Here is a 23095-nt window from a genome sequence, read left to right as displayed (position 1 = left end):
ATAAATTATGTGGATACTGACTGAGCCAAGCTTAGTAACTCCTGATCTGGTTGGATAGAAAATGTGGTATTACAGAAAGTAGTAGCCAGGAGAAATCTGGGTTCAAATGATACCATTTACATGTGGTATCTGTGTGCCCATGGGCAAATCATTTAAATCTCTGTGGACCTTCAGTTTCCCTCACTAAAAAAATACAAATAATACCTGTTTGACCTATCTCACAAAGATTTTGTAAGGATCAAGTTTAAACACATAAAGTGCTTTGTAAACCTTAAAGCACTATATTAATATTAATCCTTTAAGGAAACTATTGCTCTGAGCCCCTAAATCAAAGCCCTTTATCAAAGTACTCTCAAAATATTCTATTCCCATATTCCAAATAACTTTGAAATCTGTTGTGGAAGGAGGAGGCCAGACAACCCCCTACCAAAGCTTTATCCTATTGCTAAGTAAAAGGAAAAGATGGGTAGGGAAGTAAGAGGAGACAGGCTACAAGATGCAAGGGAATGAAATTAAATAGGTATTGGGGAAGAATGCAGGGGAATGAAGTTAAATGTGATGCATGAAGGTGAATCAAAGCACTTCCCTTACATACCCTGTCATTACAGACAATGGAGGGGCAACAACATTTCCATCCAGAAGGGTCTGTCAACCTTTGAAGCACACTCAGAAGCATTATGTGGCAGCCTTAGCACATGCATTTAAAAACACCTTAATAACCACATCAGAAGTTTGAGGTCTTGAGAGTCAAGACCTTTCCTTAAACTCTCTTAAGGGCTTTTTCCTTGATTTTCCTTATAAGGAATACCCAGAAAAATTTCAAAAAGCATATTATAAAGCAGTTCTCAATGACTGCAATAACTTGCCACCTTGAGTGAGGAAGTCTTCCTTTCTTTGTTGGAGGTCAGTCTCCAACTGATGAAACACTTTTACTAAAGGAGCTCTATAACAAGTATGCCTTGGTTTTCCTTAGAAAAGGGAACCATAATTAAAGTATCTATAAATTTTTGAGTTTGGAGTGAAAAGTAAAGCAGTCACCAGGAGCTATGCAAAAGAGGTTTTTATGTTTCTTCAAGGTTCTATATATAGTATCTAGTACTCTATGATTATTTAATCTGAACTGAAATTTAAAGCTTATTACGAACACTTCAATATACTATGAAATAGAAGACAAAACAAACAGGAAAAGCTATATCATGTTCCTATAATAAATGTAACCTAATTATGTTTACATGTACTTATTAGAACTTTTCTATCTTTCTGGTACGTTTAATGCCAAGGTCATGGAGCCTGAAGTTAACCTCTGAGGTCCAAAATGGCCTATGTGCTCTGTGTTCTGCTGAACCAGCCCTCTTTATACTAGCTAAATTTAATATTTAAGCACTCTTTCAGATCCAGATAAGTTCATCTCCAAGTTCACAAGAAAATGCTCTCTTTCTATAGAATTTTATATTTCCATAAGAACAAATGGACCCAAACTTCTGAGTGTAATAATAGTTTAGCCAAGCCACTGAGTACACAGGATACAAAGAGACAAATGAGAATGGGCTGCATGAAACATTAGGTCCAAGCAGCAGAAAAACAAAAACAAGGAAGGAGTAAAGGTGTTACACACAAAGAGCCAAGCAGGGCGTACTCAGAAATCGGGTCCTCCTGCCACCAGGTTTGAACGTCACCCGCTCAGATGCACAGTTAAACTTCGCACAGCCTGTGAGGTGGGGGAGAAGAGGGAGAAACAGAGAAAGGAAGAGAAACACAGAACACAACTACAAGATGTTAGAAACTTGAGGTTGGAGTGGTGAAATGTACTAAGATGGCACAAAGGAGAACAAGCTTCAGGAGAAGGGCCCCTAGATAGAAAAGGAACCAGGAATTCTACTCTCTTCACCTGCAAAAATCCAAAACTCTTCACTAGAATAATGCTAGCTTATTTTGCTCCTTAAGATGAGAGTACAATCACCTTGGTAAGATCTGGTACTCAGTTCAAAGTTTTCTTTCAATTCTCCTGAAAAAGTTCTTAGAGAAGAAAGGGCACAGTAATCCTTGCTTCTGAGTTCTCTAGAAGCAAGTCTGTTATCTCTCTTTTGTCCCTTTCTTCCTTCTTAGACACCCCACAACTACATTTTATATCTTTTATTTCTATTATTAGTGAAACCCCTTTCAATGGGAATGTTTTATCTGATAAAACAAAATCACTGTGGTAAAATGGGCTCTGGACAGAAAACATAACTCCTCCAGCATGCTTCCCTTACCCCAAGCAGAGGAAAAGAAAATCTGCCCTGACCAGGCTATGCACCATCTTCCAGGAAACAATGTTCTATTCCCTGGTAGTCTATTGCATTTTGGGGGATGACCACTTTCCCAGTCTTCTTTCTGATATGTCTTCAAGGGTTAAGTCCTGGGCCCCCAACCCCTCACTTGCTTGCAGTGATACCTCCTTCACAAAGGTCTCAGACGTGTGAATTTTCATGTTGATCACTACATGGCATTCCCTGAAGAGGCTCTTTGACCAGATGGTAGTAACAAGCCTAACTCAGATGCTGACTGATCTCGCTGTAATAAGTCTACCTCATCATCTGTTCATCACCTCACACTGTCCTAAGGCTAAGACTCCTGATCAGGTTGTACATAGACTGTGTACTGGCCAGCTGGTCTTTTGCTTTCAAGTTCCTCAGTCCAAGCTGTGACCCTGAAGTCTTCTGAAGCATTTGGTCCATCACCAAGGCTATGGCAATTCCTCCACCTTAGTGCTGTCAGAAGATGGTGGTTGCCATCTGATTTCTTACCTTGGCCTGGAGCAGAGAGACTTGGTACTGAAATGGCACCATCACTGGTAAAAGCTGAATAGAGGTTCTCGCTGGAGGGAGATGGTTTAAGGGGCTGTAACAGCTGATTCTGCCCAGTCTCTGGGATGCTGCCAGGAGGGTGGAGTGTCTGCTGGGGGTGCAAGACTGAAGTTGCACTCTGAGCAGACAGGTTGCCTGTGAAAAGACAGAGTGGCATCAGGAAACAAGGGGAATTTTCTTAGTAGTTCAGTCTTCCCACTGTATGCCATAGGAACTGAGTAGGTAGGCTACAAAAAGACAAGTGAGAATGGACTGTAAGAAAGAAATCTTGTGTTTTGACTGGGGAGCAGGGTATCCAGAGGGTGAAATGGGGATGGGAGATCCCATGGAATAAGAAAGAACAAAGGCTTTTATTGACTGGGAAAGAAGCCAAGAGTGAAGTGGGAAGTAACTCCTGCTCTCCCCACATCACTGATATTGTCAGTGGGTTCCCTTCGTAATACTGCTGCCCAAGAGAAGTCTTTTAAGACAGATTGCCTAGAGTGGGTCACCTGTCTGAGTCAAGTAAGGAAGGGTAGCAGCTGGACAAAGGGAGCATTTCTAACTGACAACCAACCCTGACTCTGAACAGGTTTTGAAAAGAAGATTCTGTTTTTCCCTATTGAGAAAAGCACTGAAATACGATATAATTAGATTTCCAAGGCAGGCTTTGCCTAGCTTTCCTACTAAGGCAGACATGTGCCAGGTCAGATGTAACTGTGTGGCAAAATGGTGTGGGCGGCCACAGAATGCAGAAAGTGTTTGGCACTCAGTTTCTTGGCAGATGTCACACAAGTGCTGGGTCCAGTATCCTGGAAGTGACCTCCTTTTCTCATCCCTGGGTATTCATCTCCCGTTCAACAAGTCTGTCAAGCATGAGTTTACTTGGAGTGCATAAGGTTAGCAGATGGTAGTACTTAAGCATTTTCCTATCAGTAAGTACTGTGAGCTGACCCTGTGATGTTGAGGAAATGAGTTAGTGTTTTTGAGAACTATTATAACAGTTTTCAAAACTGTCACAACACTTCAGACCTAAAGGACAGAAGGCTAAGGGAGAATGCCTATGAGAAAGATGGAAAAGAAACACAAGTGTTTTCATAAGCATGGTCCTTTAAAGCTAAATTATCCTCCTGGGAATTTCACTAAGATTAACCCTCCTTACAGGGAATCATCATGAACACTATCCAGCAGGAAAATGGCTGTGCTACTGAATGGCTTTCTGTTTTGTGACATAACTTTTATTATTCTTAAATGGTATATTTAATATATATGTTATATTAACTTCTATAATATATCTAACATATAAGTATTAATAACGTTCATTCTCAAGATATGATTTTAACTATTTCCTTTGATGTCTTCAATAAAAAGGCCACTACAAATGAAATTAAATCCCAAATAAGAGTTATAACTAATCTATCTATCCAAAACAGTTGTCTGTGACATGTCAGTCGAATCCCAGTTGGAATTATGGCTATTCTGTGTAATCATATGAGTTTCTGCTCAACACTTTTTCAATGAAAAGAAGGCATGTTTAAAAAACAGAACACCCACTGGTCCAAAGGTTTGGGCAAACACGAGTAACACTTTGGTTGGTGGCAAAGCTGTTGACTGCTCCCAAGTAGACTTTTCACTTGAGACATTAAACTGGTCTCAGTGTGAATCATGTTAAAAGGGTCATTGACTAAGAGCACTTCCAAAGGTAAAATGAAGGCAGAGAAGAGGGAGCTGAGAATAAGATACAAAAGTTAGCTTTAGGAAATCAGCCTCTGAAAGCAACCAAAATATTGAAGTGATAGCTTCATTTCTATAGTTTAATAGCTTATGTACACTAATGGGGAAAAAAGGGGGGGGGCAAGGAGGAGAAATCTAAGAGAAAAGACATATTTTTACCCTATTCCATGGCTCCTTACCTGAAAGTTGGGGGCTCTTATTTCCTAGAGAACTACTGCGGCTAGACTTGCTGCCTTTGCTTTTAGTGGGTCTCCTTCTTCTCCCTGAGAGTGGAGCAGCGGGGGGAATGATGACCGCAGGGGGGACTTTGCCCAATTTGGTATACAGAGATTCGATTTCATGTTTTTGGCGACTCTGTAGGTCCTGGATCTCTTTAAGGTGCCTAAAGATAAAGGCCAGACATAAGAATGTACTCACCTCCAAACTCACTACTATAAAACAACTTTAATATGACAACAAATGGCAATTTCATTTATATTTACGAATCTTTTTTTTTTTTTTTTTTTTATCCTGGGACTCCATTCTAGGAGCATAGGGCCACAACCAGTAGGCAATGGGACAGTCGCTCAGGGTCACCCAGCTGGGAAGTGTCTGAGCCCGGACTTGGACCTAGGACCTTTAGTCTCTAGGCCTGGCTCTCAATCCACTGAGCTAGCCCAGCTGCCCCTACTTTAGGTTGCAGTTTCTTTAGCAGATGTAGTTTTTACAGGGTGGGGTTGCTAGTCCCACGCCCAACCCTCCTCCTTTTTTCATCGGGGCTAGGGACCTTCCTTGGCCCAGGAGTGGTAACAGTGGGCGGTAGGGGTCAAGTGACTTGCCCAAGGTCACACAGCTGGAAGTGTCCGAGGCCGGACTTGAACCTAGGACCTCCAGTCTCTAGGCCTGGCTCTCAATCCACTGAGCCACTCAGCTGCCCCCATATTTACGAATCTAGGTCCTTGCATTTATTCTGAATGTCTTGCTCTCAAAATTTAACCACTCACCTTTTCCCTAAAACCAAATAATTTCCACAATGATGAAAACTCAAAAATTTTTTTTTCCCTATATCCTCCTACCCCAATTTAAAATTCCTTAAGTCTCTAAAAAAGGAAGACAAGAGGTATGGTTGTTTCTCCTGGATCCTGAGAACAAAGAGAGTAAAAACAGGACATTTACTATCTAAAGAGCCCTTGATAGAACCCCCAACAGTGAGTCACTTTATACCAGTAATGGTGATCCTTTTAGAGACAGCATCCCCAAACCACATCCTCAAGCTGCCTGTGAGCCCCCTGCATTACTCCAGATGGGAGATTATGCTTGCACTGGACTGCTGGACAGAGGTGTGGGGCATGTGAAAAATGTCGTCAGGTGCTGTGGAGAGGGGAAGAGGAGCACGCAAAGGCACATGTGCCATGGCTTAGAGTATTTGATTTGAGTTGGAGTCAGGAAGACCGAATTAAAATCCTCCCTCAGGTGACCCTAGGCCTCTGTTACTTAACCTGGCTCAGTTTCCTCACCTGAAAAATAGGGCTAAGAGCTTCTATTTCCCAGGGTTGTGCTGAGGATAATATATTATTTGTAGCACTTTGCTACTTTAAAGTACTACATAAAAGCTAACTATTATTACACAGGTGGCACAGTAGATAGTGCTGGGCTTAGAATTAGAATTACTTTGGTTCAAATCTGGCCTCAAACCCTTACTAGTAGTATGACACTGAGCAAGTCACTTAACTTATAAAAAGGGGACCTACCTTCTAAATCTGTGATGGTGAACCTATGGCATACATGGCAAAGATGGCACATGGAGATTTCTCTGTGAGCACACACATGCACACTGTCCCGGCAGCTAGTTACTAGAAAGGCAGAGGGACTCTGGCGGAGCTGCTCCCTGCACCTCTCCAAGGCACCGCCTCACACCTCTATGTTTACTCCCTCCCCTGAGCAGAGCATGCAGGCCACTGCCCTCCCCTTCTCCCTCTCCTGTCTGTGCCAAGGGACTGTAGGAGGGTGGGGCACATCTCCTCCACCAGTCTGGGGGGTGACTCGGCCCCCCCAAAGTCCCCCTGGTCCTACCTCCAAGAGGGTTGTAGCCCAATAGGAGGTAGCCCCACTCCCAGCACAGCATGATGATGCAAATATAAGCAGCCTAAAAGGTGCTGAGATTGCATCTCAGTGACAAAGCCAAGCAGAGGCCTCACAAGGCTGCATTTGAATTGGACTCCAAGAGGACAAGAACCCTATGTTGTAATAAGAAGCCGCCTCCACCCAGTCTTCCCCCACCTTCTCAACCCTCCTAGTTTTCTCCTCTTGCTCAGCCCTGTCCCCAGGAGGCAGCTCGGAGCCCCTGGGAGGTGGGGTGGGGCACAGCACGAGGTCTCTAAAAGGTTTGCCATCACTGCCCTAGGGTGACTGTGAGGATCAAACAAGAAAATATTTGTAGAATGCTCTGCACAGTGCCTGGGACATAGCAAGTACCTTTAAAGAGGTCTAAGGCAGGCTAGTGGGAACTAAACAAGTATATATGATTAAGACTGAAAGTAAAAGTATTTAAAATATCAAGAGTATACTTGTGAATAAGAGAATTTAAACAACTTAAACAACTTTCTGTATTTTAAATATTTTCTATTTATTTTGATGTTTTCTCTCTAGTATGCATAAATTCTTATCTTTTAATAGATAAGAGATACCCTACACATATAGTATTAGTAGAAAAATCTAGAAGTAGATTTGTAATATGAGATTTTCATTTTGAACCTCTCCCTGCTACTTTGTAGTGTGTGACCATGACAAGTCACTAACCTTCTCTGGGGTCTGATAGTTTAGATTAGATTAGATGAGTACATTCTAAAATTCTAAAATCCTTCCCAGTTCTAAGCCTCTGATTCTACATCTTTCATAAGGGAAGAAAGTAGTCTTACTTTTCTCGTAGCCGACGTAGTTCTGACTTCAAGTCCTCATCTTCAATGTCTGATTCATTGTCACTGCTCATGTAAGAGGAGTTGAATGAGTTACTAAGGCTCTGGCTAAGGTTCTGGATGGGAAGGCTACCCTTGGAGCCCAAATGGTGAGTAGAATGTGGGCTACCTGAACCATCATCCATATTCCTACTTAGGAAAGCAGCTTCCAGGTCACAAGATGGCCCATTAAGATGGCTTAGCTCTGACAATTCAGGCCTTTCTTTCTTTGGCGCCACAACAGAAGGAACAGTCTGTTCAGAATCCAACAAAGGGCGTTCCACAGGGGGCTCTCTCTCAACCACAGTGGTCATCTTGTCCTCAGTTCTTGACACAGAGAATCGACCAACCTTGTCTGTTGTAGTTGTCACCTGAAAACGGCCAACAGTGGTGGGCTGCTCAGCTTCTGGCTTGGTCTGAGTAGCAGAAGTTTTCTGAGAGGGAACACCATCTACCATATCCAAGGAGGTGCCACAGAGGGCTGTGGCGATTCCACCAGGATCCTTCTTGACCAGAGTGTTCTCTGGGCTGCTACTTGACAACACTGAGGACTCTGAAGTGCTTGACTCAAAATGAACAGACTTTACTTCCTCGGACTTAGTTTTGCTCTCTTTCAAGGAATCATCTACTGCAACTGATACCTGACAGTTAAAAAAAAAATCAAAATAAGAATAACCTCAGGATAGACTAAAAACAAACCAAAGCAAACCACAAAGCTGCACATTTGTACATGAGTAGGAAATTCCATTTTACAGTCAACTGTATACAATATACAAATATATACAAGAAAGGGTTGAATCTTCTTCCATACTTCTGAAATAAAGTGTTTTCTATGAAGGAATGCCCAGAGCAGCAGGGTAATTTTAAGCTAAGATTCAGGAAAGGACCTTTAAAAAAACACAGGAATTCAACTAAATTCATTATGCATTTATTAAGTGCCCACTAATATAACATACAAGATACTAGGAATGCCCTGAAGGAGTTCTATTGAATGGCAGGAAAAAGGTGCTAAAAGGAAGAAATACACCAAGTTCTTAGATAAGGAAGTACAAGATAATTTGAGAAGGAAGGGAGATAAGGAAAAACTTCCCAGAGGAAGTGGAGTTAAGCCTTAAAGGCAAAGATACCTCCTTCAGAGGCAAAGGTGAAGAGGGAGTATACTCCACACCTGAATAGTCTGTATGAGGTAGGAAGACAGAATACCAGATTGGGGAAATAGCAGAAAGGCCAGCTTGGCTAGAATATAGCATGTGTGTGAATGGGATTAATATGAAAAGTCTAGAAAGCTATTCTGGAGCCAGATTGTATAGGATAAGCTGAGGAGTCTGTATTGGCTTCTAGGTGTGGTTCTGTATGACATTAGAGAAGTGATTCTTTAGAAATTAAAAAAAAAGGGGGGGGGGCAGCTGGGTAGCTCAGTGGATTGAGAGTCAGGCCTAGAGATGGGAGGACCTAGGTTCAAATCTGGCCTCAGACACTTCCCAGCTGTGTGACCCTGGGCAAGTCACTTAACCCCCCATTGCCTACCCTTACCACTCTTCCACCTAGGAGCCAATACACAGAAGTTAAGGGTTTAAAAAAAAAAATCTCCAGCCTAGAAGGACCACTGGTAAAGCCTCAAGAAAATTCATGATCATTGGCATACAGCTAACTTGAAGAATATGCTAGTGAAGTTTTCATATCAACTTATTCAAATTTATAATTCTCAATCATGTCACAATTATACAAACTCTCAAATAAAGTTCTAAGTTACTAAACAATTAATTTCTTACCTGAAATCGACCCATCTTAAGAACACTGGCCTCTGCGTTGTTCATTATGGTATTATCTTCTATGCTCTGAGATGCTGAAGCAGGCAGAGAAAATGAAGATGACAAAGATGTTTGAAATTTTTTAAAAATTATGTCTAAAAGGATGATTTTAACCAGACTAATCTTAAATTTTTTGCAAAGTTGTATTAATAAGTTAAGGGCTCAAAAAGTAGTTAGATATAGGATTCATGAAACAAGAACATTCTTCTGGACTAGAATTATTTTGAAGTTCATCTCTATTCCTTTTTAGACTAAGTCTATAGTTTTGAGAGAAGGCCTTCCAGGATAGTCAGCTTATATGAACAAATACAGAAGTGCCTGAAATATAAAGTTGGTTGTATTCAAAGAATTTGATTATTTTTTGAACTAATCATGGTGATCATTTTGTGAGAGACAGCTTTTAATGTTCCTCTGATCTCTGATCCTTCTTCTGCTAGTTTTGTTAGCTCCAATTTCGAACTGTATAAGCTTTTTTTGGAATACATTACTAGAATCTGCTGCCAATCTCATAGAAGGATCAAGGGCTTAAATAGGGGCTTGCTTTTGAATTGCACTGTGCCCAAGATACCATACTCTACCTTTCTGAACTGGTGCTACCACTGGCACTGCTCCGGCAACTGATGTTGGAGCCACTACTGATGTGGGCTGCAAGATAAAATAAAAACAAAACAAAAAACCTTCAGTTTTTGGTTGTTTTTTGCTAGTTTGTTAAAATTAAATATATTTCAACTTTAAACTTGATTTAGAAGATAAATTATGACCATGAGAATAATCACATTTTGTCATTATAGTTGAGAAGATGACCTTTAAAAAACAAACCAACCCTTAACCTTCTGACTTACAATCCATGCTAAATATCAGTTCTAAGGCAGAAGAAGAGAGGTTAAGGGATAGGCAATTGAGGTTAAATGACTTGTCCAGGGTTGCACAACTAGGAAATATCTGGGACTAGATTTGAACTCAGGACCTCCTGTTTCCAGGTTTGGCCACTTAGCTACCCTGATATAAGTATAAATAAAAATTTCTAATCTAGTAACTATAATCAATACATTCTTTTCTTGCTTTTGTAGGAAGACAGATATGTGCCATGTATGATGGATGATCTGAAACATGTAATGGAAAACTTGATCTTGTCATAAATCAACTAAGAGGGCTAATATATCTCTTTCCTATTCACTTATCTTAATATAATTTTGGGGAGAAGTAAAGAGCTTTTAAAACTTTTTCATGATAAATTCTTTAGTCTATTTCAGAAGGTATCTCAAATTCATTCAAAGAGAAGTACTTTCCTTTAGGACCTCTTCCAAATAGTAAACAAACATTAAGTTATAACTTCAATTTAAGATATATAAAAAATAAAAAAAAATATATATGAGAGCACGATGCCCCTCACATTCAAGTAATGCAAGCTAGGGAAATGGGATAGGGGTTTTTTTTTGAACTAGCTAGTGAATTGCAGCTTAGCTGAATAAAGTACAAAATTGTACAATGTGGTAAATATCAGAGATTTCCATCCATTTGCCCCATCATCATTACCATGTATCACACTTAAATGTAGCTTTTATTGTAGTTTTTCAGTTGTGCCTGACTCTTCATGACCCTATTTGGGATTTTCTTGGTAAAGATACTGGAGTGGTTTGCCATTTCCTTCTCTAGCTCATTTTAAAGATGAGGAAACTAAGGCAAATAGGAAGTGACTTTTCTAAGGTCACAAAGCTAGTAAGTATCTGAGGCTAGATTTGAATTCAGATATCCTGATTTCAGGACCAGCACTTCTTATTTAATGTGTGACCTAACTACACTGCTAAAATCTTGAAGAGTATCTATTTCAAACTGTTTGAATTACATTACATATTCTGGGAACACAGTATCCTAGGAAGGAAGGAGACAGGCTATTTTGAAGCCCTTTCAACTTACAGCAACTGAAGATGTGACTGGGACAGTCTCTGGACTAAGGGCTCTTCTTAATTGAGCATCAAGATCTTCTAGAGGTTGCTGAGACTGAAGCAAAAATACCCACTAATAAGAATGTCTTAGACACATTAGCATAATCAATAGCCAATTTATGAGGCATACTAACTTTGTAAGTAAGACATAACTACTTTATATACTAGTTTTAATAAAGGTTTTGGAAATGAGATGCAGTATTTCTTTGTTCAGGGAAACAAAGATCGATTTGATCTTCATATTTTAAGCTGTTTCCAAATTCATTAAATTTCTGTCCCCTTTTCAGGGTTGCAATAAACCAGATTGGTTATATGCATGTTCTACCACCTTCTTTCTTCTGTACCCAGAAGATGGATTTTCTATTCTTCCCCTCTCCAGGAAAACTATGAAATGTTTACACAACTGTAGTTAACTGATCTTTATCACATCTTACCTATTTCCATTTACTTTTTTTCCTTCAGTTTTATAAAACCCTAACTATAGGGTGAAAATACTGTCATTTGCACATCATTTCTGAAAAATGATTTAATCATAGCTTTAAAAAATTGCTATCACTTGTCAATATTCCCTCTCTCACAAAAGTAAGTAGTTAAGCAAAAATAGCCCCTAATAAACTTATGCCTGACAACATATATCTATGTAACATATGCAGGCCACTTCTCCTCTCAGAGGAAGAAATTACTTTTGTCTTATCAATCTGAGGAGGAATGTTAATAATACATTATTCAGACGATCATTTTCAAGGAAGCCATGTGGAAACAACTATTACTTCCCCATTAAAAAGAAGATCTATTTTCTGCCCTGCTTTCAGCTAACAACTGCAAATATGAAGCCTGGTTTTAAAACCCATTTTTTTCTTTTACTAGCTATATGATCTTAGGTCACAAACACCGAGCCACAGTTTCCCCATATTTTAGGTGAAGGGAACACTTCTACTTACCTCACAGTGCTGTTGTGAGAGAAAAGCACTATATAAATGTGAGCTATTATCATTATCATCATAGAAGACTTGCTTCAAAAGGAATGAAGTAGCCTGGGGAATCTAAGATTTAGATCTAAATGGACTGAAACTGAATGTATGGCAAACTAGGCGATATCCAAATTACAAATATGTATGACTGCTTAGGAAAGCTGAAAGAATTCCTCAGGAATTTTCCTTTATATAATAGAAAACTGAACTACTTGGGGATGCCTACAGCTTTTCTTTACTTTGCTGCTCAGTTGTATCACCTTTCAAATATTGATATTGAAGAGTCTCATATCTCAATTATCACCCAATCCTATCACCAAATAGGAACAGAAGGAACAAAGGGAAGAATCTCTTACACTGGACTCTTTTCTCCCTTCTTAATTCTCCAACCTCTTCTCTAGCTCATCATATCCTTTCTCAGTTCATCATCTACCATGTCCCTTAGCCCCTTCACCCCAGTCCTAGTTCCCTCAGTCTTCTTCTTTATATTCTTCTCCTTTGCCCCCTCTTCCAACCAGAGTCCCTAGTTCTTATCCTTAAGTATCCACACTTCTATTCTTATTTAGTAAATATACCTGGAGTTTCAAAAAGATTTAAAAGACTTCAAATAATTAAATTTGATGATGGGTTGGAAAGGGTAGATTTTCTATTCTTTTATAGTTCAACATTTTACAAGTACATTTGTTATAAAATGAGAATTAAGAGAATCATAGTTATTAAATTCAACTGACCTCCAACTGCACATAATTGATATATCAAATAAAGCTCATACATCATCATCATAGAGGTAAAATGTTAATTTGATTTAAATGTTTATAAACTTAAAAAAGAAAAATTTATGAACTTTCTTATTCATAAATTCTGCCAAGTGTGACTGGAAACATATATAATTTTGCCCAGTTCTTTCCTTTGTCTACAAGTTTGATATATCAAAGTAGAAGTTCCTATATGACCTACTCAGTATATATAGCAAGACTCTAAATATATTTTAGGATTTAAATCACCTTTTAATAAAATCATTAAATAGTTTTAGGTTCTTTCTAATATGCCAGTTCTGAAAAGCTTTGTAGTACTTTCTCCTGGAACAAGGGGTTAAGCAACTATCTGGGTACTAAGAATGGTTTTTATGTTTTAAAATAAAAACTGTATTTAAAAGGTAAAAATTTACTGTATTTAAAAGGCAAAAATAATTCTTAGCTCTTGGCCCATATGAGAAAGGCAGAAGGCTGAATTTGGCCTGTTAGTATGCTGACCCCTGTGTTTTAGAGAATGAATATAGTCACCAAAGCACTTTGAAGAAATGAAGTTTTGGAAATTATCAAATGCTTCTCAAAGGCCAGATATCCTTAACCTTGGTCAAGTGGAGGGAAATAATGTATTGGTAAAATTTTGGGTTCTGAGAAATAATTTTTTAAAACAGACTCAAAGTTATATTGAAATAAATATCTTAAGAGTCATGTTCCTATTTAGGATCTCTAATATCCCAAATAAAAGAATTGCACATCTCAGTTTAGATGAGATCTGGATCTAGTAGCTCAGGGACCGTTTCAAAAAGCTGTAGTAGAAGGGAGTTATTCAGTCAAGAGAGAAAGAAAAATGGGAGAAGCAGATACCATGCAATGAAGAATTTAACCATGCATTCTGAAAGACAAGTAGGAGAAAAAGAAGGAATTCTGCCAAGTCATGAAGCACCTGTGTTAGTGAAGGTCCCGGAAAAGGCGGCAGCTGCTCACTGGGTGGGGTACCAGATGGAAGTTCGGTACCTACCGGTAGCACCTACAGACAATGAATGGAAATTTGAATGTATCAGACATGAAAGGAAGAAGGGTCAGAGGGGTTACAACTATTTCATACTAAGGAATAATAAACTTGAGTTGATAAAAGATTACAAACAACAACAACAACCTAGAAATTGTGTAAGTTTTTGGTAAATTATTCAGCAGAGGAAAGAAAGATCTACTGGGGAATAATGTAGTTATTATATATCTGGTAATTCATTGCAATTCTGTTATTCATGGTATTAGTCCTAGTTAAGAACAAAGGTGGGCAAGGGGCAGCTGGATAGCTCAGTGGAGTGAGAGTCAGGCCTAGAGACAGAGGTCCTAGGTTCAAACCCGACCTCAGCCACTTCCTAGCTGTGTGACCCTGGGCAAGTCACTTGACCCCCATTGCCCACCCTTACCACTCTTCCACCTATGAGACAATACACCGAACTACAAGGTTTAAAAAAAAAGAAAAAAAGAACAAATGTGGGCAGAACTTTGGATAGCTTTACAAGACAATTATGGGAAATAGAAAAAGTAATGAGTGATATGCAGTAGTGGATCTCTCATTATGGAAGAGGACAAGGGACAAGGGTTTAATCCAGGAGTGGTGGTAACTCTACCTAGCTGATCTAAGACAATCTATTTTGCAGTTTAACATTGTGGTTTTATGTTAAGACAAATATAAGACTTTTAAAACAGGTAAACTTTCTCTAGCTGGTTCTAAACTAGTGGAAGACCTGATATGAAAAATGAGAAGAAAAGTTCTTTAATATCAAGAACAAGATACTTTCAGTCTGAGTCAAGTCTCTGTCTGTCATTTTTACAAAGATTTTATGCCATTATCAAACTAAAAAGATGACTGGAACGTGCAAAGTAGTTAGAAGAAATCCAGCCAGATGATATGAAAAGTGCTGAGAGAGATCAGAAATGCCAGAATGAGGGACACCCATCACAGAAGAATCAGTAAGTATATTTTAGTTAGTAATTTTGTTACTAAGTATTGGGGGGTGGGGGGAAAGGAAGGGTTTCTGACTCTTGTACTAATTTGATCATGAACATTCAATCACTTTGAAACTTAAAGTCTTAAATCTTGATTTTTTCCAGCAGGGGAAGAAAATAGCAGGTTTTATATACTAATGATTTTCCTTTTAGGGGCAAATGCTCCTTTCATCCGAACCAATTAAAACAAATGTTTGTGTGGTATCTAGCCTTAATATTTATATATACTTAGAAAACTTCAAGGTTTAATTCCTGTAAGTTAACAAAATTTAAACATTAATACTAATATATGTGTGTGCATGCTTTTAATGAAATCCAAACACATAAACTGAGTTCAATCAGTCAGCAGAACTAGCCATTTTCATAACCACATCTCTACTTTGTTGGGGATCTATGGCTATTATACTATATATATATATATATATATATATATATATATATATATATATATGTATATATATATATATAAAATAAAAATTTTTAACTTTAGACTCGAGAGAAAATCCATTATTTAGTGCAATAAGAGAAGAAACTATGGAAAACAAACCCCTAAGAACCTTACCGGTACCCTGGTAAGAGGTGGCTTTGAGGGAGGGGTTCCAGGTTTCAACCCTGCTGCAATGCTGGCTGGGGCTGGAACATAGCTGACTGGGGTGGCAGCTTGCCCGGGTGTGACCACTGGTGTAACAACTGACAAACCAGTAGTTGTTCCTAGAGGCAAACTGCTTGGTGGTAAGCAAGTACTTGTGGTGGAAGTCATGAGCTTGCTTGGTGCAACAGCGGTGGTTGGGATGCCTGGCATGACTGTGGTCTCCACTACCAATGATGTCTCCAGTGAGACGGGGGCATGCTGGGCTCCAACAGAGCTATGTTCGCTGAAGAGAGACCGCAGTTTTTCTTCCAGAGTCTTTATGTCATCAATACCAGGAGCTTTGGGTTGTGTATCAGTATCTATTTCTGGGCAATGGGTGTGAGGTTGGTTGGGAAGCAAGGCTGGTTGAGGCTGACTATGGATTAGTGTCTGCTGTACAGCAGGCACATTAGCAACAGGCTGTGCGAGGGGCGGGATACCAGGTAAAGGGACCTGGGGCAGTATTGGGGTGGAAATGAGCCCTGTTGCCTGTGAAAGGACGGGTGTAGAAGCAACAGCAGATGGGACTTGCAAGGGATGCAGTGCACTGGATTGACTAGCTGAATCAGATATTCCTGCTCCTGAGGAAGACAAGGGTACAGAGAGGGGCAGGGACAGCCCCCCTACATTGCTAAGGGGTGGCTTGTCTGATGAGTGTGTGCCATCATGCTTGGGATGGAGTGCACTAACCACCACTGTTTCAGCTAGACTAGAGGCAGAGCTGCTACTGAGCTGAAGAGGTGGCTGTGAAGCTATACTTGGGAATGGAGTGGTGGTAGATGCTGAAGCCAGGGGGGCTGCTATAGCTACACTTGCTGCAATCTTCTGGGCAGGCTGAGAAGTCATAGCTGGGGTGATAGCACCTGGAGGAATGGCACTGCTTATTCCAGGAACTGGAGCTACTGATGCTGCTGTAGGAGGAAAAGGGCCAGCACTGGACATAGCTCCCCCACCAGAGAGTGGGGCCTGAACTGATTCAGTTGTAGTAGACAGTGACACAGCTGCAGGAGCAGTAACGCTGGAAACCACGCTGGTAGTTAATGGTGGTCCAGACACTTGTACAGGGGAAGAACCTGAGGTTAGCACCCCTGTACTGGAGGCAACTCCGGCAATTACCTTTTCAGTAGGCATGGTGACCACAGACTGAGTGACTGGTGCAGAAACACTATTAAAAGGGCTACTTGTTGTAGGGACTGATACTGAAGGCATAGCTGTTGCTGTGGGAGGGAAGACTACGGCCATGCTAGTCATGGTGGGAGGTACAGTTGGAAAGGTTGGTCCTGCATGGCTGAAGTTTGGGGGAGCTGTACTGGGTCCTTCTGACATTTGGCCATGCCTGAGTTCAGAGAATGCCTGTTGCAAACTAAGGGATGAAGCAGAATGAGAAAGATTCATTACAGGGCCATGGGGTGGAGCAACAGCAGCTGCAAAGGAAAACAAATACACAAAAAAGGAAGTTAGTGTTTTTTTTAAAGCTTAGGAACAAGATGTCCTAAGTTCTATTAAACTTACCAACACAAATATAAAATAGCATTCTGCTAAGGGACAGATATTAAAATAGCAGGTTTAAACAGAGTACATAAGTCATCTTGCCTGGACACCCAACCTTAAATAAGGATGGAGTAATTCAGTTTATAACCATATAAAATCATATGGAAGAAGTCTATCTACTCATAATTTACCATATGTACTATGATCACCAAGATTCTCTTTCTTGTTCTGTTTTAGCCACCTGAAATTACCAGGAGTTCATTAACCTGCCCACTTTAATTCTGTCCCAGGCTTATCTGCTATTCTTACTATGAGTTTTCTGTTTACTGAATTAGGGACAAATGCAATATGAGAAAACAAACTAAAAGTTTTGGAAAAACTCACCCGTATCTGACATTTCATTGGATGTAGCAGTGAAAAATTTTGTTTCTCGTAATCGACTCTCTGGTACAGGACTCACTATGAACCGCCGTCCAGCTGAATGTACAACTTGAGTTAAAGAATTAGAAGGAACACCTAAATAATAAGAAAGAAAAAGTGTACATTATTATTCATCTGGCTCAGTCCTGACCCAAAAGAAGCCACTAAGTTTCATTATTAAAGCAGAGAACATCTGGGTAGCAGGCTGCTGCTAGTTTTCTGAGAAGTCAAATACCCAAACCAGAACACAATGCTGAAAGATGAAAGGAAGCTTACCTGCTCTCTGTGGCATAGAAGATGCAGGATTTGGCTGCTTGAACTCTTCCTCCAATTTCTGCAACACATGAAAATCAATTTACTTGTACTACTCGTCCTAAGTCTCATGCAATGAATTTACTGTGTTGATTAAATCCAGTTATGGCTTTGTTTGGATATTTCCAGGTTTTTGGTTCAGAAAAATGCAGCTAGCATCTATCTAACTTGTAAGTCAATGCACTAGCATCTATTAAGGACCAACCTCCATGCACTGTGCTAAAGTGCTCATGATACAAATAAAGGTGAAAAAGACAGTTCTTGCTCTCAGAAAAATGACAGTCTAACAGGGAGACAACAACAAAAGGGATCAGAAAGGGCTTCTTGAAGATGAAACTCTAGTTAAATTCAAAGGAAGCCAGGGAAGCTAGGAAATAGAAACTAGAAGGGAGAGAATTCAAGGCATTGGGAACAGCCAGAGAAAATGCTTGAAGTTAGGAGATGGAGTGTTTTGTGTGAGGAATAGCCAGGAAGCAAGGAGCACTGGAGAGCAGGATAAAGTTAGGGAAGGTAGAATGTAAGGAAAAAGAAGACTGGAAAGGTGGGTGAGGGGTGCCAGGCTATAAAGGAATTAAAAGTCAAATGAAAGATTTTATATATAATCTTGGAGGTGCTGAATGGTGGTGCTCTGTGTGTGTGAGACATCAGATTTGTACTTTTAGGAAGACCAACTGAACAGATGAATGGAGGATGGATTGGAGTGGGGAAAGCTTTGAGATGGTCAGACCTACCATGAGGCTACTGCAATAGTCTAAGAGTGGGATGATGAGGGCTGCACCAGAGTGGAGGTAGTGTCAGAGGAGAAAAAGGAATCTATGTTAAAGATATTACAAAATTAGAAATGACTGGATAAGGCTGGTAAGAGACAATGGAGTGTAGGATGGCACCTTGGTTTTGAGTCTGGGTGGCAGAAAAGATGAAGGTACTCTGCACAGTAAGAGAGAAGTTAGGAAGAGGGGAGGGTTTGGGGCAAAAGATAACAAACTCAGTTTTGGACATACTGAATTCAGGATATTAATGAGAAATCCAGCTAGACATGTTCAATAGGTAGATGGAGATGCAAGACTGGAAGTCAGGAGTAAGATCAGGGCTGGACAAATAAATGCAAGAATCATCTGTATAGAGATGATAATTGCATCTATGACAGTTGATGAGATCACCAAGTGAAATAGTATAGAGGTTCAAAAAGATCCAAGGTCCAGTCATGGTAGATACCTGTGGAGGCATGACCTGGATAAAGGGCCAGCAAGGGAGACTGTCTAATCAAATAGTAGGAGAACCAGGAGAGAAAACAGTGGCATGAAAATCTAGAGAAGAGAGAGTATCCAGAAGAAGAAGGTGATGGACAGTGTCAAAAGCTATATTAAGAAGGATGAAAACTGAGAAAAGGTAATTAAGACAAGAGATCATTAGTAATTTTGGAGTGAGCAGTTTTGTTGGGAGTGATGATGTTGAATGTCAGAATGCAGAGAGTTAAGAAGGGAACAAAAGGAAAGGAAATGGAAGCATTATACTGTAGATGACCTTTTCAAAAAAGGGAGAAGAGATATAGGATGATCGCTAGAAGAGATGGACAGACCAAGTGACAGTTTTTTGGGAGTGGGGGAGACATGGGCATGTTTATAGACAGTAGGGAAGCAAGAGGGAGAGACTGAAGATTAGAGAGTGGGGTTGACTAGCTGTGGGAAGAAATCTATTGGAGAAAATGGAATGAGACAACTTATACATGTAGAAGAATTTGCCTTGGCAAGAAGGGCTTTTTCTTCTTCATGTGAGACAGGGTTGTGAAGAGAAGAAAGTGTAGAAATATCTTAGTGATGTGAGATGAGGGGGAGAGGGGCAGTCAGAGCTCTTTGTGAATGGTTTCTTTCTCTCTCTTTTTTTTGGTGAAATATGAGGCAAGGTTGTAGCTGAAAATATGAAAGTGAGGAGGTTTGTTAGGTTTGACAAGATACAAAAAAGTTTATGGAAGTTGCTATGGTGAGGAAAGTGAATTAATTTGGGAGGTATAAAAGTATGGCCTTACTGCAGTGAGAGCCAGTTGAGATTATATAAATAATAATTTCAACAAGTAGGCAACAAAAAGATGAATTCTTATTACTGTTCCTAGGTTGTTAAAGATGCCAAACAGCTGTATTTGAAATATTCTATGAATATTTTTGAGAATCCCCATAGATCAACCCTACCTGGGATCCTGAAAAACCATAGTCATCTTTTGCTTGTAAATTTTCTGATCCTTGGTCACCTTCTGGTTCCACACTGACATCCTCACTGAGCATTTCATCAGCCTTTTCAATGATTTCTCGCACCTGATCCACAAATGAGTCTCTCTCTGTTGCTAGAATAAAATCATTGTTCACCTATAAAAGAAACATAATTTTTGTTGTTCTTGGGAATGAGACCAATGATTCTTGTGTATCTAAACCAATGAACATTCTTTTAAAAGAAGTTTATTTGGAATTCCTGGATTTAAGAACTTTCCATTTCTGAAAAGTAATCAGGGACAATAATATAGTTTGAATACCACCAAGTTATTTAGCTGAGGTATGAATTCCAATTCCAATGTCTAGCAGAAAAAAGGCTCACTATGAAGTTTCATTGATTTTTATTCATCATATATGAAATTTAAAATAAACTTTTAGCTTCATGGAAAAATAAACCAAGAATTCTTAAGTATGAGCAACCTGTATTTGCTTTGGGATAACAAATTGAAATAGACATATGCAGACAAACTTCTCCACATGTTTTATCACTGCTAAAACATTTCTGTTTGCTTCTGAAAAAGTAGTAAGAATATTTAAGAGGTTGATGCTTATTCTAAAAACAAGAGGATTAGATTCTTAATTTATTACCTTTGAAAACTTGTTTTTTAATATAGTTTTTATATTTATTGTATCACAGAATTTCACTACGAAGTGTCCAAAAAATGGTACAATAGTAGGTAATAGTTAAGAGAATTGTACTCATTCTGGTAAATAGCTGTTTTCCATTTCCACTGAGAAGAGAATTGCAGAGTAAGGAAATTAGGCTAGTAAGAATTCTGACAACCAAGTTTAAGGCCTTGGAACATGTTACAACAAAGAGAATTCTTCCTAGGAAGGGAAAAAAAAAATCACAATTCTACCTCTACTCCAAATAACTTGGTGCTTGATCCATTTTAATGTTTTAATTTTAAGTGTTTTTAAACTAACCACATATAAAGTTTTTACATAAAGTTTTAAAACTAACCACATAACCACTACAAGGCAATGTAAAATAGATAGATTGTTTATTCTATTCTCCATGTCAAGGATCCTGAAGCAGAGACAAAAATCTGAGGAACATCAGAGATGACTGAATTCACTGGTACTTGGTTTTTCTTTACATAGCTTATAACTAACAAGGTAAGGTTCTGAACATCAATCAATGTCAACTATACCATAATCGATGCTATCTCCTCAGGATTGTCACCATCCAAGTCAAATTTGAATGTAACCATTTTCCTGTTGTGAGTCTCCAACTGGCATTCCACAACTCTGTCTCCTTTGTTTGATACCTGAAAGAATAAGAACATCTTATATTTTAGAACAATGTACTATTTTCTTATTAGAAATGGAGGCTTTCAAGATTATCTACTCTGACCCCTATGTTTTACAGATAAAGAACCTGAAGCATTTTGCCTAAGACTACATAGATATCACTTAGCAGAGAAGAGAATGCTTTCAGGGAAATAGCTATTAGTTCACTTTGGTGAGAACAAAGAAGAGAGTAATGTTAAATAGACTGGAAAGGAGGCAGATTCTGAAGGGTCTCTAACACTTGGTCAAATAATTTGTATTGTATCTTAGGGAAATGGATAGCCACAAAAGTTTCTGAACAAGGACAATATGTGATCAAAGCCAGAACAATGTATTAGAAATATTATTCTGACATAAGTGTAGCAAGATGGAAAAACAGTGTATAAGATTACCATTTATTTTCAAAGCTGAAGTATAGTGTTGCCACTATTCCTCAAAGTAGAACAGACACCGGGTTTTGTTCTTTTCTTTGTGGAATGAGAAAAATATGACCTCCAGCATAGTATAATTATATTGATCCTCAAACTACTCACTTGTCTTCTATTGCATGGTTTGGGAGGAACGAATATGAAGGCCACCAGCTCCTTTTAAAATGAGTACTTGAACTACTTTTCTACACACGTGGTTAAGAAAAAGAAAAGTACTTTTCTCTAGAAATGTGGTTGAAGGAAAAATTATTTGGACAAAACAAAGGATTATAAGTTTTCTTACTTTGCAATTTCAAGAATCTCTCATTTCACCAATGTGGGCTCTTCCTTCTACTGATAGATATGACAGACTCTGAGAGAAACTATGTCCAAAAAAATTTATTATCCATCCTGTGGCTAAACCTGGTGATGAGTTTTTCTTAAACATATTTTAATTTTGAGTTAGTCTTCCATTTAGACAATCTCAATGCTTGACTTCATTATTTTTTTAGAGATGAGAAACCAAAGAAGTTTGACAAGGTATCACTGATATCATACTAGTCTTTAAATACTTTGACAAGGTATCACTGATATCATACTAGTCTGTAAATACTTTGACCATGCTAAATGTATAGCTAAATGAAAAGGATAAATTTACCCTATGGAACTTCTGCAGTGGTATAATTCAGCTTGCTCAGAAATGTCATGCTATTTCAGGACAGCCTATAGCTCAAGTAAGAGGAGGGGAAGCAGTTAAACTAATGCTATAAAACTCAAGAAAGGCAGCATGATATAGTGAAAAGAATTGTGCACTGGGTATCAGGAGAATTAATTCTCTTTTGTTCCCTGTTATTAACTAAATGTATGACCTTGGGTAAGCCATTTAATCTCTCTGGGCCTTAGGTTCTTCAACTATAACATGAAAAAACTAAATTAGATAATCTGTAAAGTCTCTTCTAGCTCTAACTTCTTATAAATAAAGGATGAGGTCTAAGAGACTCATACTCACATTAAGAATTCTCAATTTAGGGCGAGTAGTCTTCTCATGACGGGAACGACTCCGTACAGACTTTCGATAATGACGTTTTGTAGTTCTCCCTTCATGCCTCCCACTGGATGATGGAACGTTCTCATTGCCATCACTCATACCTGAAGCTACATCTGAGTGTGCACTAAAAAAAAAAAAGAATGATAACTTAGATCTACGAAGCTGTTTTTATTCTTAAAATTATATTAATGGTAAGACCTAAACATGCAAGTGGAGTCCATCTCACTCATACCTCAAAAAAAAG

At 39.0% G+C, this 23095-nt stretch overlaps 1 protein-coding gene across 2 annotated transcripts in view; it reads right to left on the bottom strand.

Annotated features, from left to right (window-relative positions):
* WNK1 (WNK lysine deficient protein kinase 1) overlaps positions 1–23095 on the bottom strand; it is a 168635-nt gene that overhangs the window by 7670 nt on the left and 137870 nt on the right. Inside the window, exons 15-27 of one of the 2 annotated variants that reach the window (XM_044678808.1) lie at positions 22813–22975; positions 21258–21374; positions 20026–20199; positions 17804–17861; positions 17492–17623; positions 15548–17040; positions 13913–13996; positions 11221–11304; positions 9882–9948; positions 9265–9338; positions 7457–8133; positions 4739–4941; positions 2787–2981 (exon numbers count right to left, since the gene is read on the bottom strand). In XM_044678808.1, coding sequence (XP_044534743.1) covers positions 2787–2981; positions 4739–4941; positions 7457–8133; positions 9265–9338; positions 9882–9948; positions 11221–11304; positions 13913–13996; positions 15548–17040; positions 17492–17623; positions 17804–17861; positions 20026–20199; positions 21258–21374; positions 22813–22975 — 3521 coding nt within the window. Of the gene's footprint in view, positions 1–2786; positions 2982–4738; positions 4942–7456; positions 8134–9264; positions 9339–9857; positions 9949–11220; positions 11305–13912; positions 13997–15547; positions 17041–17491; positions 17624–17803; positions 17862–20025; positions 20200–21257; positions 21375–22812; positions 22976–23095 lie in introns of both variants that reach the window. The other variant, XM_044678807.1, reaches the window with a different exon arrangement.

Source organism: Gracilinanus agilis, chromosome 5 (assembly GCF_016433145.1).
Source record: "Gracilinanus agilis isolate LMUSP501 chromosome 5, AgileGrace, whole genome shotgun sequence".
NCBI classification, from domain to species: Eukaryota; Metazoa; Chordata; class Mammalia; order Didelphimorphia; family Didelphidae; genus Gracilinanus; species Gracilinanus agilis.
Note: the sequence above shows the minus strand (reverse complement) of the source record. Positions and strands in the feature narration are given on the sequence as shown.